The sequence below is a fragment of the Anser anser genome (assembly GCF_964211835.1).
Source record: "Anser anser genome assembly, chromosome: Z".
NCBI classification, from domain to species: domain Eukaryota; kingdom Metazoa; phylum Chordata; class Aves; order Anseriformes; family Anatidae; genus Anser; species Anser anser.
This window is the reverse complement of record NC_139723.1, coordinates 8,402,466-8,418,311: the sequence shown is the minus strand read 5'-3', so window position 1 is coordinate 8,418,311 and position 15,846 is coordinate 8,402,466. Positions and strand designations below refer to the sequence as shown.

General features: G+C 45.9%; 1 protein-coding gene and 1 long non-coding RNA gene across 6 annotated transcripts in view; one reads left to right on the top strand and one right to left on the bottom strand.

Moving 5' to 3' along the window:
• SSBP2 (single stranded DNA binding protein 2) overlaps positions 1–7,711 on the bottom strand; it is a 194,320-nt gene extending 186,609 nt beyond the window's left edge. For 2 of the 5 annotated variants that reach the window (XM_083817198.1, XM_083817196.1), the window contains exon 1: positions 7,499–7,711. In XM_083817198.1, coding sequence (XP_083673324.1) covers positions 7,499–7,557 — 59 coding nt within the window. In that variant the 5' untranslated portion in view covers positions 7,558–7,711. Of the gene's footprint in view, positions 1–2,138; positions 2,204–7,498 lie in introns of those variants that run through there. The other 3 variants (XM_083817194.1, XM_083817200.1, XM_083817199.1) reach the window with 3 other exon arrangements.
• A 118-nt stretch (positions 7,712–7,829) lies between these two features.
• Positions 7,830–14,768, top strand: LOC310889581. Its single transcript, XR_014576628.1, has 2 exons — positions 7,830–12,002; positions 12,260–14,768. It is a non-coding gene; the product is annotated as an uncharacterized lncRNA (long non-coding RNA).
• The last annotated feature ends 1,078 nt before the right edge of the window (positions 14,769–15,846 follow it).

Sequence of the window (15,846 nt, the reverse complement as noted above, 5' to 3'; positions counted from 1 at the left end):
TCCAGAACCCCACTTTAAACTGCCACAGTGTGGGATGAAGCTCTGCCACCATACAAACAAGAAAGCAAGATGCAGGTGCACAGAATCGAGCTGCCCAACCTCACTGTCCCACTGTAAGAGCACTCCCATGACGAGCACAAGGCAGGATTTTGGCCGGTTTGTACATTCTATATTAGTCTGGCATTTGGGGTGAAAGAAGAGGAAAAAACACCCACAAAACAGAAAAATTTCAAAACGCCATAAATGTATAAAAAAATAGAAAAAAAAAGAGGAAAGTTAAGGCAGACATCAGCCTTTCTATTAAGAAATTTACAGAAGTCAATTCCTGAAGCAAATTTATAAACATCTTTCAAATACAATGACAAGAAAGAGACAACATCATCGGTCCATGGAAAGAACCTGCAGGCTCAATTGGGGTTATTCGAAAGAGTGACTGCAGAGCAGGTAGGAAGGGACAAGTGGATAGCTCATCAAAAGTTAAGATATAGGAGTTTTGATCCTCATGTCTTACCATGACATTTACATAAGCAAAGGAAACGGCCTTCATGAAATGAAAAAACGGCCTACAGCTGCTTGAAATAAATAATAATAATGAGTCATTATCAGTATGCTTCTAAAATGAGAGGATATTTCAAGAAAACTCTTGTTGTCCTAAACCAATTCCATTAAGAGACTTTCATTAATGAGTTGTACGTAGAAACACAAAAGTGTAGATGGTAAATTGGGAAAGATCAGTAGCCCTTACGGGGACACAAACAGGGTAAGGAAAGTTAGTAAGAGAGAATTTAATACAGACAAATGTAAAGTACTATGCACAGGAGTAAGAAATCAAATGCACAAATATGAAATAGGGAATAATTGGCTGGGTAGCAGTATTACAAAAAGAACCTGGAGGGTATGTGGGCTGCAAAATGGATTATTTATAAAAGAAAAAAAAAAACAGGCAAGCATTCTAGGGAGTATTAGCAACAATGTTTTATATATAAAAGGCAAGCAGTATGTATTGTATTAAAGGAGAGGTAATTATTTCCTTCTACTCAGTTTTGTGCTCAGATATAGACACTATACTAGTAAGATGGAGAATAGCCAAAAAGATTCCACTGGCAGGAATAACAGAAGGTTTGGAGAAGAAAAAAAAAATGACCCACCGCAAAAATTCTCACTTTATTTTCCCTCAAAAACAAAGAATTTGACAGAAGTGGGAAAGAAAAAAAATAGGATGTTATGGTCTTAATCACTGCGTCCTTTTAACTTCCTAGAAAGGCACATTTTGTGTTCTCACCACCTGTTACCTTCCTGGGACTGGGAGGGAGAAACATCTTAAAGCCTAGAGAAGTGTGGAGGTCATCAAGACTCCTGAATTAAAATGTCTGCTGTTATCTGAGGAAGATCCTCTCTTAGCAGTTGAAAGAGCAGCTACTCCCTGACCATTTACATACCCGTACACAACTTGAACGTAGAGGTCCATGCCTCCGCCAGGCTGGGGCCAGCACAGGAGCTTCAGCTCTGACCCAGCCTGGGCAGCGCTCCTTTCTGGCCCTTTTACACACCAGCAGAGCAGGAGCCAACTGGCCTTAACTGCGAGCACCATCATTGAGATACCCTCAAGCTGCAAGTAGGAGATGTTCATGGAGAAGACCTACCACCTAGCTGTACGTCTCACAGGGCTCTGCCCTTTTCTGCACCTGGCAGGTTCATGGAAGGACCACCTTTAAGTGCTCTACCCAACTGCAATGCCATCCTGAATCATATGATCACTTATTTTCAGACTCACATCTTCAGTCTCAAGCAGATGGCAGGCTCTAGGACATGCTACAATCTCAGGTTGCTTCAGGAGGACCAGTCTCCCTTGCTGGAGGATCTTGCTTCAGGAGACTGGAAGTGACATTACACTCCATGTCTGACATATATCCTGCGCATGGGTGGGCCACAGGATGGCTGGATATCGCAGGACAAGCATTTAAAATTAACTTTGCACAAGACCGTGAATTGTCTTCTGTTACTCATTTTCTGGATACCCAGAGGCTATGTGACATGAGGCTACACGTCACAAATTGAGCACCCAATAATCATTGACTATCTTTACTTTTCACCTTTCTCCATCTTACTGCCATTGCTAATACCAGCTCAACACATACCTTCGTAGGTTTGTGGAACTCAAGATGCCTTGGTGCTGTGCACCAAAGCAGCAACAGATTCCTCCTCCAGGAACAGCAGCATGATGAAACGGCAAGCGAAGCCATAAGGCAGATACTGAATGACAACAAAACAGCAAATGATCAAATAGCTACTCATTACGAAAACAATGCTCTATTTTGCACAACAAAAAGCAGAGTTCTTCCAGAGGAAAATCAGTAAATCAGCGAGCGTGCAAATGAGGACAAAGTAAGAACTATGGTTAATATACAACCATATTTTCCATATTTCCATTTCCCCCCACCCCCAGGGCCCCTGTTTCCCCCCGTACCTCTCCTCAGCCCACCTCCATCTCCCCCAGGCACGCTCCACGCTGCCACCAAGTTCTCCCCAGCATGGTGACTCCAGCCCTCCACATGAATGCCATTTTCCACCGTTCTGGCCAGCGTCCCTTGTCCCCTTCCTAGCCCTGGGCAGCTGGGCACAGGTTTTCCCCTGAGGACAGGAGAAGCCAGGTCCCACCGCAGAGACCTGTGGACCGCAGGTGCCACCTCCGGGTGGGACAGGACCTACCCGACGCCCAGGCGCCACATGTTCGGGGCTGGCTCCCCAAAGCCAGGAGAATGGCACCCGTGCATCACCCCTGCACTGAAGACAAAATGTTTACCGATTAATGGTAGCAAGCCCCAAGCGTATGCAAGTCGATCTTTTTGAAAGGCTTGCATCCTGGCTACACTCAGGTGCTTTGTCATGCAAACGGCAAAAGACACTTCCCTGGAAGGAAATCCCTCATCCTTTCTCAACCAAATTTCAAGTGTTCCAGAGGAGAGGGGTACCTATTGCTTTTCCACAGCAAAAGTTGTGAGAACTTTTAAAACGTAGGAAAATGTATTCTTTCTTTGTCTAATATTCAAAATCTGCCAAGACATTTCATCTGAAATTTTACACACACACAAAAATGAAGCAAATGAAGCAAGGCTTATATAGGCCACGATAAATTTTCCACCCAAACAGTTAAAGTTTGGCAAAGTTATAAAAATCTTGTTTGGCTACTTTAATACTTGTGATGCTATCACATGCCTATAATTTCAGCAAAATGAATTATTAATAAATACTGGTTTCTGTTAATTACTGTCTCCTCCAGCAAGATTTAATTATCTCTGAGCCGAGCCCGAACCATGCTCGCTGCAGCCCAGGGTGCATTTGCTGCACCCAGTGGGTCTGAGCAGCTTCCAGGAGCCCTCGCTCTTTATCAGCAGAAGTTTGCATGGCGTTATGGAGCCTCAGAAAGGTGGAATCAGGCACCTCACAAAAAGCTGGGAAAAAGCAATGGAGAAAAAAAAAATTATGAGCAGACCAATTGAGTAGAGGAAGCAACGCAGAAACTGAATCTTTTTCCCCTTGGTTCTAGTCCAATCAGGTACTTTTACATGCCAAACTAGATGCCAACAAATATCCCTGCTTAAAAGTTGGGTAGGTATTTCGGCACGCCGCTACACCAAAGTACATTTCTGCGGTCCGTCACAGCTATCTTTCCATCTGCCAGTACCTGTTAAGTCTACAGTGCAAAACCAATTATCCTGAGAGGGCCTGAAGTGCAGCATATACATCACTTGGAACCCCTTCATATGCTGTCCACGATACCGATGCAGTATAAAAGAGCACCCGAAGCACCGTGATCAACAATAAATACTCAGAAATAGTTACTGTTTCCAGAACCTTCTCTTCCGTGCTCTTCCTGATCAAAAAATACATTCTTCCAAAGCAGACTGCCAGAACAGTATGCCTGCAACTTCTGTATTGTCAAAGGCAGCAGTGATATATTTCATCAGATAAACCTGGTGGATTAAATCTGTAAACAAACATCAAATCTAAAATTCGTAAGAGAAGAGGGATTAAACCACCCATTTTGTTTTCCAGGGGAAAAAAAAGGAGCGAAAGATAACTGCATCTCTCACCACCTGAAACTTGAAAAACTAGCTCATCATTTCCCAGAGACAGGCGGAAAATTTATCATGGATACCAATTAATTGCAATCTGTATCTTACCTTTTATGTAGTTTACAAACATTACAGTGGAGAGATAACCTTACTCATGTAAATTCATGCAACGCCATCTTTCCATGTTGCTTTTTTTTTCAAAAATTATGCCCCAAAATCCACATATCCTCCAAAACCCTACAAAATCTCAGAGCTTTTCCAAGCAGTGGCAAGATGAAATGAGGAAAACATTAGTCAGTTTTCCTCGACGTATGGAGAACCCCACTGGCACCAACAAAAGAGTGACACAAGCTGAGTAACTTTGACCCTGCTCTCCTGCTCGGGAAGAGATACACAACCATGCCACCCTTATTAAGAATCAGATCAGATGCACACCTGGCCAACCAAAATGGACTGGGGGAGAAACAACGAAGGGGACGCCTTCTTTTCCCTTCAGAACAGCAGCAAGATAGGTGGAAAAGAGGAAAATTACGATCTTCCCTCGTGCAACCAGCTGCGATCAGACTCGCACGGCATTTGCAAGCGGGGTCACACACAACAGCGGAGCAAGGATGCCACAACAGCAGCAACCAAGTTCTCTCTTCCCCAAGGTTCTCTCCCATGCCAAGCTGAACAGCAATCAGCGACTGACCCTAACGCTTGCTTCCATGTTGTTATCATGCATCCTTTTATTTTAAAGGAAATCATCTAGCCTCCTGGTAATTTTTAAACAGAACTTGCATGCCTGCTGAGCTCCAACAAGATAAGTTTTTTTTTTAGGGAAAAAAAGTAAGTTTAGAGGACCACTGGAATATGAAGATGACAAAGAAGAGCTAATCCCTTCAGAATTTCATTTTCCTAATGCCATACACCTTTTTTTTAAGATATTTTTCTGCAGGTATTTTCTAACTTTAAACGTTACTTATAGATAGACGGCCCTACTTACAAATGCCTATAAAAGCACTGCTTCTTGAAAGGGTGCATAACTGGACATGCAAATTCACGTGGTCTGATCCCTCTTTCCCCAAGACTGAAAGTTTAGTGTTCGGCCATTCGATCTCAGTGGGACCAATCTCCTAATCTGAATTAATCTGATTCTCAGGAATACTGAAGATAAGGAAGCGATAACCGAAGAGGTTGATAAGAAAAATGTTAGTCTTCTTCCTCTCGCAGCGTAGGAGGCCCTGCATGGAGGAGTTGCTGTCTAAACACAGCCTTCCTCTCTGCCGGGTGGCATGGGGGGCCAAGACACGAGTTATGCTGCGGCAGCTCCAGAAGGGGAGGACGGGGTGTAACAGTACTTGTGATCCTTCTCTCTCCATCTTCTTGGCATTTGCAGGTACAGTGTGTTCATCCTCAGTGCTTTACCTGGCCGCACTGTACAAAAATCTGGTGTTGGTTTTCCTGGAACCTGTCCGCCCACACTTCACATTTGTTGTTAAGCTATGTAACACAGGTAATTTACCCCAAAGGTCAGGCAGGAGGGGCAGAGAGGCAGACCATAAAATGAATGCCATCTTTGGAACCGATCATTTGCCAAGGGCTATTATAAATGACTTGCAAAACTTGTTTGCTTTATTTAATAGAAATTACATAACCTCGAAAGACATAAATATTAAAGGCAGCTTACAGTGAGGTGCCACATTACAAACACATTTGGCATCAAATCGGTCCGTAAAATATATCACAGCCTGGATTACAAACAGAACAGAACGCAAATACGCATGTCTTGCACACCTGAAAAACATTCCTCAGTAGGCTTATCGCACACTACTCCTGCCGCTGTCACACATCCTCGTGAGGAACAAACACGTCCCATAGAACGAGGCCATAACAAACCCAAGGCAGTATTTATTTTTTTACATTACATTTACTCTATTATTTCAAGTGTGTTTAGGAGATCTGTTAGTGGCAACATGTTTTAAGTACTTAAAACCTCGAACAGATATGACAAAGTTAAATTATACATTTGTTTCTAAAAACTTTCAAAATTCTAATTAAACAATTACAATCCTGTTCTTCCTGATTAAAGAGCTACTTAATATAGGAGCCGAACATACACGTTTTGTCTGTGATTTTCAAAGGAATAATGTCACGCGGAAGTCAGGGCTGTATTTTTACAGATGGCAACTTTAATTCGATGGCAACTTTTCTGAGCAGAGCAAGAACTCGCGCATCACCCTGGAGGAAGCATCGCACGACTACAGAGCGATGCGGTACGGAGGAAAAAAAAAAAAAAAAAGAAATGTAATCGAAAAGAAGTGCACGAACATTGCCATGATGGAATCCGAACCTCCTAAGAAGAGACTTGGAAAGATGGCACACGAGAACAATCTGCAGCAGCGCGCACCGTGTAGCGGCATTCCTCAGCCACACGCCGAGTCTTCAGGCTTATCTTTTTTTACCCTCAAAGGAAAGGAAGGCTGGGGGCGGGGGGGGGGACGGGAGAGGAAAAGGGTGTTCCTAAACCCCCGACCGCCCCTACCAGCGGGCAGATGCTCCCAGGAAGTTACGATCTGTCAGTACACCCGCGACTTGGAGACACCCCGCTTCGCTGCGCTGCGGAGGATCACCCACACGGCAGCGCTCCGCGTTTCCAGCCGCCGGCCGCCGCGAGCGGGAGAACCGAGATCGAACAGCACCACCTAGCCGGCCCCCCACAACTTTACTTAGAGCAGGGCAGGCGCCGCTCGGCGACTGCTCGGCTGGGCAGGCTTCGCCTGGGGAAAAAAAAAGCTATCGGGCGGCCTCGCACCGCACGGGAAGGCGGCGGGGGAGACGGAGCGGGTGCGAGCAGCGGGGACGGCTGGGGGGGGGGGGGGGGGGGAAGGGGGAGGTTGTAAGATTTTGGGGGAAGGTTTTAAGGGAAGGTTGTGGGGTTCTGCGGGAAGGTGGGGAGGCTTCCAGGGAAGGTTGTAAGGGGAGGGTTTCAGGGGGAGGCTGCAAAGTTTCTGCCTCAGCACCGGAGCGCCGGGCAGCCGGGCGGACCCCGCCGGAGCGGGGTGCTGTGGGGCAGGTGGGCGCCGTGCCCCCGGCCGTGCCGTGCCGTGCCGTGCCGTGCCCCATCGCGGCGGACACCAGTTGCTCGGGCAGCCCCCGGCCGGCCCCACCGCACCCCCGCGCCGCAAACTTTTGTGGAAAACCCGCCCGGCGCCGGCGGCTAAAACCCACCGGGGGGCCGCCACCAGCTCGCCGCTCCCCTCCTCATCCTCCAGGCGGTGAAAAGTTGCGGGACCCCCCCCCCCCCCCTCCCCACACACACATCGCCCTGGGGCTCTTTGTGTGTCCCCCCCCCCCCCCCCCCCCGCAGCGCCGCGGCGGGGCCGCTGCCCCGCTCCCCTCAGGCGTTCCCCGCCGCCCCCCTCTTCCCGCCGCGCACTCACTTCTCCCGGGCCTGCCCGTCGGACGGGACGCTGCTGTTGCTCTTGCCTTTGCCGTACATGCTGCCTGCGGAGAGCGCCGACTGTCACGCACCTGTCAACCCATCACGGCCTCCCCGGGAACGGCCCCGTCGCCATGGCGACGCCGCCACACACACAGCCCATTGGACGAGGCGCCGCGGGGACACGCCCACCGGCACCCCCCACGCCCCAATGGGCAGGCGGGGAGCCGGACGGGGCTGCTCCCTCCTCCCTCCTCCCCCCCCCCCGCAGCTCGGCCCCTCCTTCTCCTCCTCCTCCTCCTCCTCCTCCTCCTCTCCCCCCCCCCCCTCCCGCTCGCGCTCTCCCTTCCCCGGCGCAAGGGGGAATTAGAAACGGTTGGAGCAGGATTTTAAACAACCGGCTGTTCCGGGCGCGCGCCGCCCGCCCGCCGCCGCTGCCGCCCGAGCGCGGTGGGCGAGACGCAAAATGCGGGGCGGATTCGGCCGGCGGGCGGATGGGGCGCTCGCCCTTCTCCCCCACGGCCTCCACGCAGGGCAGGGCCGCCTGGCCCCCACACGGACACGCGGGCGGGCAGCCAGCGTCCTGCCGGCACCCCCACACACGGCCCCGGGGGGGTGGGGGCGCGAGGCGAAGGGGCGGGCAGACCCTCTCACGACAGGGCTGGACGGTGGGGGGGCGGCTGCCGGCGACCCCCCGGGTGGGGATGGGGTCTGTGAGGGAGCGGTTCCTCCAAAGTGCCGCAGGGAGCCGGGGGGGCAACCGGACAACACCGATAAAAAGAAAAAACACCAAAACCCCCCGAAACACACAAAAAAAAACACCACGCAAACACTCAAAAACGCACAAAATCTCACACACAGAAAGAAAACCATACACACAAAAAAATCACACACACAAAAAAAAAACGGCCATCTAAAAATTCAAGGAAAAGCTTTCTGTTGTTGTGTTTTCTCTTCATTTTTATTTTTTATTTTTTTTAAAGGTGCGTTGCAAACACTCGCGTGCTCCCAGCACTCGACGGGGTCACGCAGCACTCGCAGTTCTCCTCACAGACCCCACCGCTGGCTGCTGAGCTGCAATCCCAAACCCTGCGGATCTGGCTGCCCGCTGACCCTGATAAATACCGGGCTCGTTCGTGTCTCATAAACCTGCCCACGTGTGCAGCCCACGGGGGCTTTCAGGGCTTCGACCCCCGTGCCCCTTGGTCGGAGCATGCTGTGGATGTGTGCCCACCCCTGCCTTGGGTTTGCAGGCAAAAGGCCACCCGAAATTTTACGAGGGAAGTTGCGTACGGCAAAGACCACCAGCATCTGTTTATCATTGTTAGAGCTGCAAGGAAAAAAAAAAAAAAAGAAAAAGTCCTCTGGATTTTGAGCTGCGAGAGTGAAGGAAACAGTCGGTGAGGTGAAACTGTTGGGGGGGGGGGCGATTAAGAGAGTATTAATGAGTGACTGGAACAAATTAGTGACAGAGCAGAGGAGACGACAGGAAGGAGTGAGCAGCCGAAGAGTCCTACACGCTCGTGGCTGCACATGCACAATTCCCCATCATCGACTCCGGTTGGGTGGGATTTGCGCTTTTGCAACTCACTGCAGTAATTCACCAGATTAAAGCGAGCCGCAACAAAGACCATTATATACCTAAGTTGTTTGCCCGGCCTAGCCTTTTGCCCCACGGTGTGTATTGTACTAACAGGCCAGTGGGACAGAGTGGCTGAAGTGGGTCTCGTGAAAGACGTAAATTGGGTTTCCTCTGCCCCCAGCTGCCAGCAGCCGCCCCAGGCCTCCACACTGCTGCCTACTTCCATGTCACGAGAAGAAAGAGAGAGATCTGCCAACAACGGGCAGAAAAGTGGGAGTAGGAAGTGGGCAACAACAGGAGAAAATGAGCGAGAAGGGAGCGGGAAGGGAGGATAAGAGGCTAACAGGAAAAGAAGGAGGTGTAAATGACCATGGGGGAAACCAGAAAAAGGAAACAAAGCACAAGGACAATGCGTAGTGAATTTGGGTGATAAAAGAGGGAAAGGAGCGTGGAGGGGGAATCTGGGAAGGGCATGTAAATGAAGAGTGAACGAAGGGGATGCAGTTTGCCCTCATTCATACCGAATAATACTTACATACCTTGTGCCATGGAGTTCACATGAAGGCTAGCCATGTGACCGATTGCATTCAGTGTGAATACGGGTAGCGGAAAATGGCACAAAGACAGAAAGGCAGAGAAAGAATCAGGACAGAGAACAAAGAAGGACCTGGGTTGTGGGTGAAATACAAAAAATAAGAGGAGTTGAAGGGGAAGAAAATCAGGAACGTGGATGCTCCCAGGCAAACACACGTAGGATAGGTGACACTTTGCTTTGGGATGATCGTAATCCGGAGTACAATTTTCATCTAAATATTTGCTTGCCCTTGTGGAACAGCTGCTATCATCCCGTCAGATACTTTGACTATCTCCTGCTTGAGACTTTATGTTGCCCCCCATCAGCCATAGTATCAGCACAGATTTCACATGAGACTGGTAAAAACAGTGAAGTCATTCTTGGACAAGGGAGTCTCCTCCATGTCTTCTTCTTTTTTCTTTTTATTTGTTTTCTGCAAAATCTCTTTTCTGGTTTGCCTCAATAGTTTTGATTGATTTGTTTGTGGTTTGAAGGGCAGGGGGTTATTTTGAGGAGGTGGCTGTGTCAGTGTCGTGTCACTCTTGTATGGGGAAAAGTTTTTTTTTGTGGAAAAGAACTGTGTTGGGGTGTTTCCTAAAAATGGGATGAGGTGAGATTGCTCCGGTGTCCCCTGGATATGCATTCCATGACAAGAGTTTCACAGCTGAAAATCTTTGTTCCCATTTTCGTGCGATTTATTTGCATTCTTATGATTTATTTGGTTCTGAAGAACTGCAAATGCCTTGGGTAGATCAAGTTATGATCTGGGGGACTAATCCAGGCAGAGCAGAGTGAACTTTGAGAGGGCAGCCGTGGACGCTCAGAAGAGAGCAGGCTGAGTCTGTTCCCCCTAACAGTTTTAAAGCTCCTTCTCTTTTCAGGTATGGTTCCCAGACTACCATTAACATTCAGGTGATGACTTTGTAATTTTGCTTAGAGATCCTTCAGCGGAAGATACAGAAATAGTACTGGTGCTTATTTATTATGAATATCAGAAACAGAGCACAAAAAGGAATAAGGTATTCAGAGGACTCTGCTGTAGATCTGCCTGGCTAATGTTACAACTGCCTTTGCGGGAATGCTATCGTGGTGTATTATCTATCAGAACCACCCAAACAAAATGTTATCCTGTGGGGACAAGAGTTCGCTCAGCGAACAGGTACATTAAGATGAAAACACCCAAAATAGTCCTATGAAGTTCCAAGTGCCATCAGTCCCTTTTTAAAGTATTTATGCACATGCAGTGTCTCTGTATCTGTGCCCATGCTGAAATCGTTTTGAGCACAAACACTGCTCTTAGCAGCAGCAGTTGTATCTCATGAGGCCAATATTGTAATTAACGAGATTTGAGGCACATATACTGAGACGAATTTAAGTTTCTGATATCAAAAATGAAGATCCAGTGTTTGCTTAAAAGGGGGATGAAGGGGTGGCTGTACTTTAAAGCTTCTCAGTCCGACACTGGAAAGGAATTCGCAATGTATTTTTAGAGTGTTATAAAAATCTCTTACATAATGCTGATTAATTCTTAGGTTTTAGGGAAGAGCACTGGGCTTTGTGTATAAGAGTGTTGACCAGCTAAGCCACTGAAAAGGGCTGGTTTGGTCTGGATTTTTTTTGGACTCCTTAGGTACAGAAAGCAGCAATTATTCAATTATTACAAGATTTTGCTTTTGTTTGGGCGTGTATGAATATTTTTCTGGAAGCTGCATCTTATTCTTGGAAGTCTTTATCATTTTAAAACATATGCTATGTTATATCACCCTGTCTGAGATATAGGATAGCTACAAACTGTTGGTGTATTTTTTTTCCTCCCTTTTACTGCAGCTAGTTACATTATGGATTAACATTAAGAATGTCTGCAGTGAAACATTACTCCTGTGGCTGTGTAAGACTCACTTAAACAATGTAACTTGTATTACAGAATCAGGATTTTCCTCATATACTCGCAGTAATGTATGCAATTAATATATGCAATTAATGTACAGTTCTGCCCATTCTGTTGATTTTCAAAATCATCAATTAATCTAACTGGCAGCTTTCAGACAGCTCTTAACAAAGGCCTATTCAGGAAATTAAGCCAGTAAATGCGATTCCCTTCTCTTAATTCTAGTTATATGTAGTTATTGCTGTGTAGCTGGAAAGATTTTTTGGACAAGATATCATGGGAAAGAGAAGCTTTTGTTTGGTCTTTTTCAACAGATATGTGACCAAGGCAGCTTTGAAGCCGTTCACAAGAATCCTTCCTCCTTCTGTGGGATGTCTTATCTTTCTGTGGAGTTTCTGACTATGAACTTCGTTCTGCAGTCTGTCATTCTTGTGCCATTCAGTTGAGTAAGAATTGCACAGGTGAGTGAGGTGAGCCCCAGACCTTTATTAGAGAATGAAGATGTCAGGAATGCATGGTGCAGAAGTGTTAAACAAAAGCTTTATTTGTCCCTGTCTTCCAATTGGGAGGGAATAAAAGGAAATAAAAGTAATTACAGCTCAGTGGCAAGGAGAACATTATAAAGAGAAGTCTCGCAAGGGCTCATTAATAACCTGTTTGTCACCCAGGTCTCCTGCTGGCAAGGGCTCTCTTTTTTACGCCATGATACCTTTTATAGGTGTTTCTGCAGTTCCTCCGGAAGGGTTCTCCACAACCACAGAGAGTTAATCCTGCTCTGCAGTGCTGGGTTGCCTGAATTCTTTTATGTTAAAGGACACTTGTCCTGGGAGACGCCGAGCAGATCACTGAAGGGAGCTGGGGGCATCTTGCAGCACAGAGCTACAGGACAGGGAGAGGCACTGCTGTATGCTGAAAACAGCTGGAAGAATTCGCAGCCTGCTACAATTACTCCTCTAACACAGTCTGTCCTTGCCTGCTCATTCTCATTCTCCCATGAAACCTAAGTTACGGCCCTGCCTCCTCCTTGCTGTTTCTTTTTTTTTTTTTTTTTTTTTCCGGAGAGAACCACAATTTGCTTATGCTTTTGTAGGAGAAGCAACGATTCCTTGCAGCTTTCTGCTACATGGTTCACCCAAGGAAGGGCCAGGTAGAATCTGAATGCGTTCAGTTTAGAAATAAAACTTGGCAAGAATGAAACTGTCATTGGTTTATTGCTCTCAGTGATGACTATATGGTTGCTCACAGGTGTAAGTAAGTTCATTAGCTTCCAGTTTGTGTGCAAGTGCAATTCGGAGTGTCAGAAATTACCTGTAAAGGGCCTTGTGATGTACAGTCTGCATCTTAGTTCACACAGCAGAAGAAAACACATCTGTGAGTACTGTGTTCCTCCATATTAGCTCTTATGACTGGGTCCTCTGATGTGGTTTCAGATCTAGCCCTGATGTTTTTTCCATAGGAGGGGCTTTTTGCAGCATCTCTCGCTCGCTCTCTCACACACAGACTCTCAGATGCATTCTCTGGTGCTGGCTAAGGCTTAACTTGCACTGCCTGTCTGGTAGAGAAGCTCAGAGACGGTCTCCCTCCCCAGCCACATATTTCACTAAAGTAATTGAGCTGCTGCTTTTTTGGCTGCTGAATTTGGTTGATATTTGGTTAATGGGTTAAAATCATGAGTGACATATGCATAAACACACATAACATGTGGGATCACCCTCATTTGTGTTGTTGGCATGGCTGAAACTGGTTGTTCTAAGCTATCTAACTGAAACTGTATGTTACCAGACAACCCAGTCTGTGAAAAAAATGGTGGGTAGCCTCAGTTGCTAACTTTGAAGAACTGTTGAAAGTCACCTTCAGTGGTTCAGTGATATATCACATCAGGAATGTGAGCTCATGCACTGCCTGTGCCAAAAACTAGAAGAAAACATCTCAAAAACTGGGGGATACAGGTCCTTCATCAGATAGATGTGAGGCTAACTCAGACCCCAGTCCTACACAGAGCGCTGTATGGGCAGATCTATCTCCGCATGATGCGGGTGCAAGGATCTGTGGGTAAGGGCTTTACTGCTACAGTGCCTCAGCTCCCACTTTTAGTATTTAGTGCTATGCTGAAAAAGTAAAATTAAATAAAAATTGCTTTTATTTTCAGGGTCACAAAACTCAGCAGTATGTTACAGGAAAAGGATGAGCCCAGTGTGGAGTTGCTGATAATTACTGAGTTGGTTTGACACACGCAGACTGCTGTTGACTTCAATGGTCTTATTTAACACATTTGTTTCTTTGCATTTTAGGAGTAGTCAAAATGCAATTTTGTGAGCCTTAATCGATGAGGCTATGTATCATGGACTTTAAGCCTGGAGTCGCGCAGGTGTATCAGCAGGAAAAAAAAAAAGTTTGGCCTTAGCCAGCAATTAATCGTGACTAGGACAAATAACTTCTTCAGAACACACCGGATTTTTACTTTTATTAATCTCTGTTCATAAAAAAATATTCCAAAGCAAGCAGTAGCACTCACAGTAGAGATCTAGGGAAATAAATGGCCAAAGCTAGCACACTGTGACAGCTTTGGCAAACCTTTACACAGTTTTATAAAACAAATACATGTGATGTTCTATTCTCTGGGTAGCTCTTTACATTAGATGCTCATACTTGAATAAAATGGTTTTCTCTCCACGTATTTACTGGGCACATAATGGTGAATTCAATATCATCCCAGTGGTGTCCCATATTAGCCATGCCCATCAGCACATTCAAGCATATGGCAGTTTTGAGGAATGTTTCTGCTTTTTTTGGTGTGTGTGACCCAGTGAAGATGAAATTATTTCAGACTGTATTATGGGCTTAATATTCAAAGGAGCTGATTCCTCTGGATCCCCAAAATCTTAGGAGATAATGTTGTCCGCAGTCTTTTTAAGAAGCACAAAACATGCAAGTGGACTCTGGTAGCTGAGTATTATTAATTCATTTGCTTTCCACACCAACATTTGAGCACTTGCTTCTTTTACTTTTTATGAACTATTCAAGGTTTTCATATTGAGTTAGCGGTAGATATGCTGAAAACTGCTAAAATTTCACCCTGTTTTGGACCTGGGGCCCAGGGAGAGGGTGGTGGTGAAGACTGAAAGCATTAGCACATACCGAATCAAAGCTATACCAGATCTGACTGATAGTTTAACAGCTCGCCTATAGCGGTGTTTAAAGTAAGAAATAAAACTAGAGTGTTATTCATTCATTTGTACTTGTGTATGTTTTGTTTCTCTTCACCTTTCAAGAGGTAGCGGATTCATAAATGAATATTATGGGAATACGGTCCATAAAACCTACTCAAAAGTCCATCAAAATAACATGGAAAATTGAGTTAAAGTGCTTGATAGTATATGGAATCCAGACAGATAATGTTTATTTTTCACACAGTCTTTCATCGAACCAAAAGTAGGTGAAACTTTTTGTCATTTCTGAGTTCCAGGTAATATGCACTTCAGAATTTACTTTGTTGATATTTTGGGCTTTTCATGGGTGATTGGGAGATATGCAGAACAACAGCAAATTCAGTCCCTGTTACAGCTGTGTGTTACAGGCACAATTACACCAGAGGAACCAAATTATAAGCAATTCATTCTGGTCTCTCTATAGGCACGGAAGGGTAAGGGAGAGTTATAACTGGGTATAGGCAATGTCACAGCACTGAGGATGGTCTGGCTCAGGAGGGGAACCCTTGGACTCTAAATACCTCCTGTGATAACAGTACAGAGGGATTGTGAAGATAATGTGCTCCTTTGGTTCGTCTTCGACTGAATATTTCTCACTTCCTAGCTTGAATAGGTAAACAGGTAAAAGGCAACTGTGCTCTGTAACGTTAACACATGAAAATCATTTTAGAGGTTTGTTTTGGTTTTGTGCAGCAGATTGTTTTGCGAGACAGAGCCTTTTATAGAAACCAGACTATTACTTGTATTCGTTGGCATTTGCATTTATAAAAGCTACTCATGTTTACACACACACACACACACACACACACAGAGGTGATATTGTTCATATATATTGTTCATATGGCAAGGAAGAAATAAAAAAAGAAATTGATACCAGTCTGCATGTGTGTTCAAAAGCTTAGTGAATTCTTCAAGCTCTGCTGTGGATCAGATTTCATGAAACTGCAATAAAAAAATCTTTTTTTTACCTTGTCTTTGTGTGTTCTGAGGTGGGTTTGTAAGGTTTGAATTACTAGGTAATCACCAAGAAGTCTCCTTTCATGAGCCTGCAGCTGGGAAATGGACAGTTTAATATTAATGGAAAGAACAAACTCTC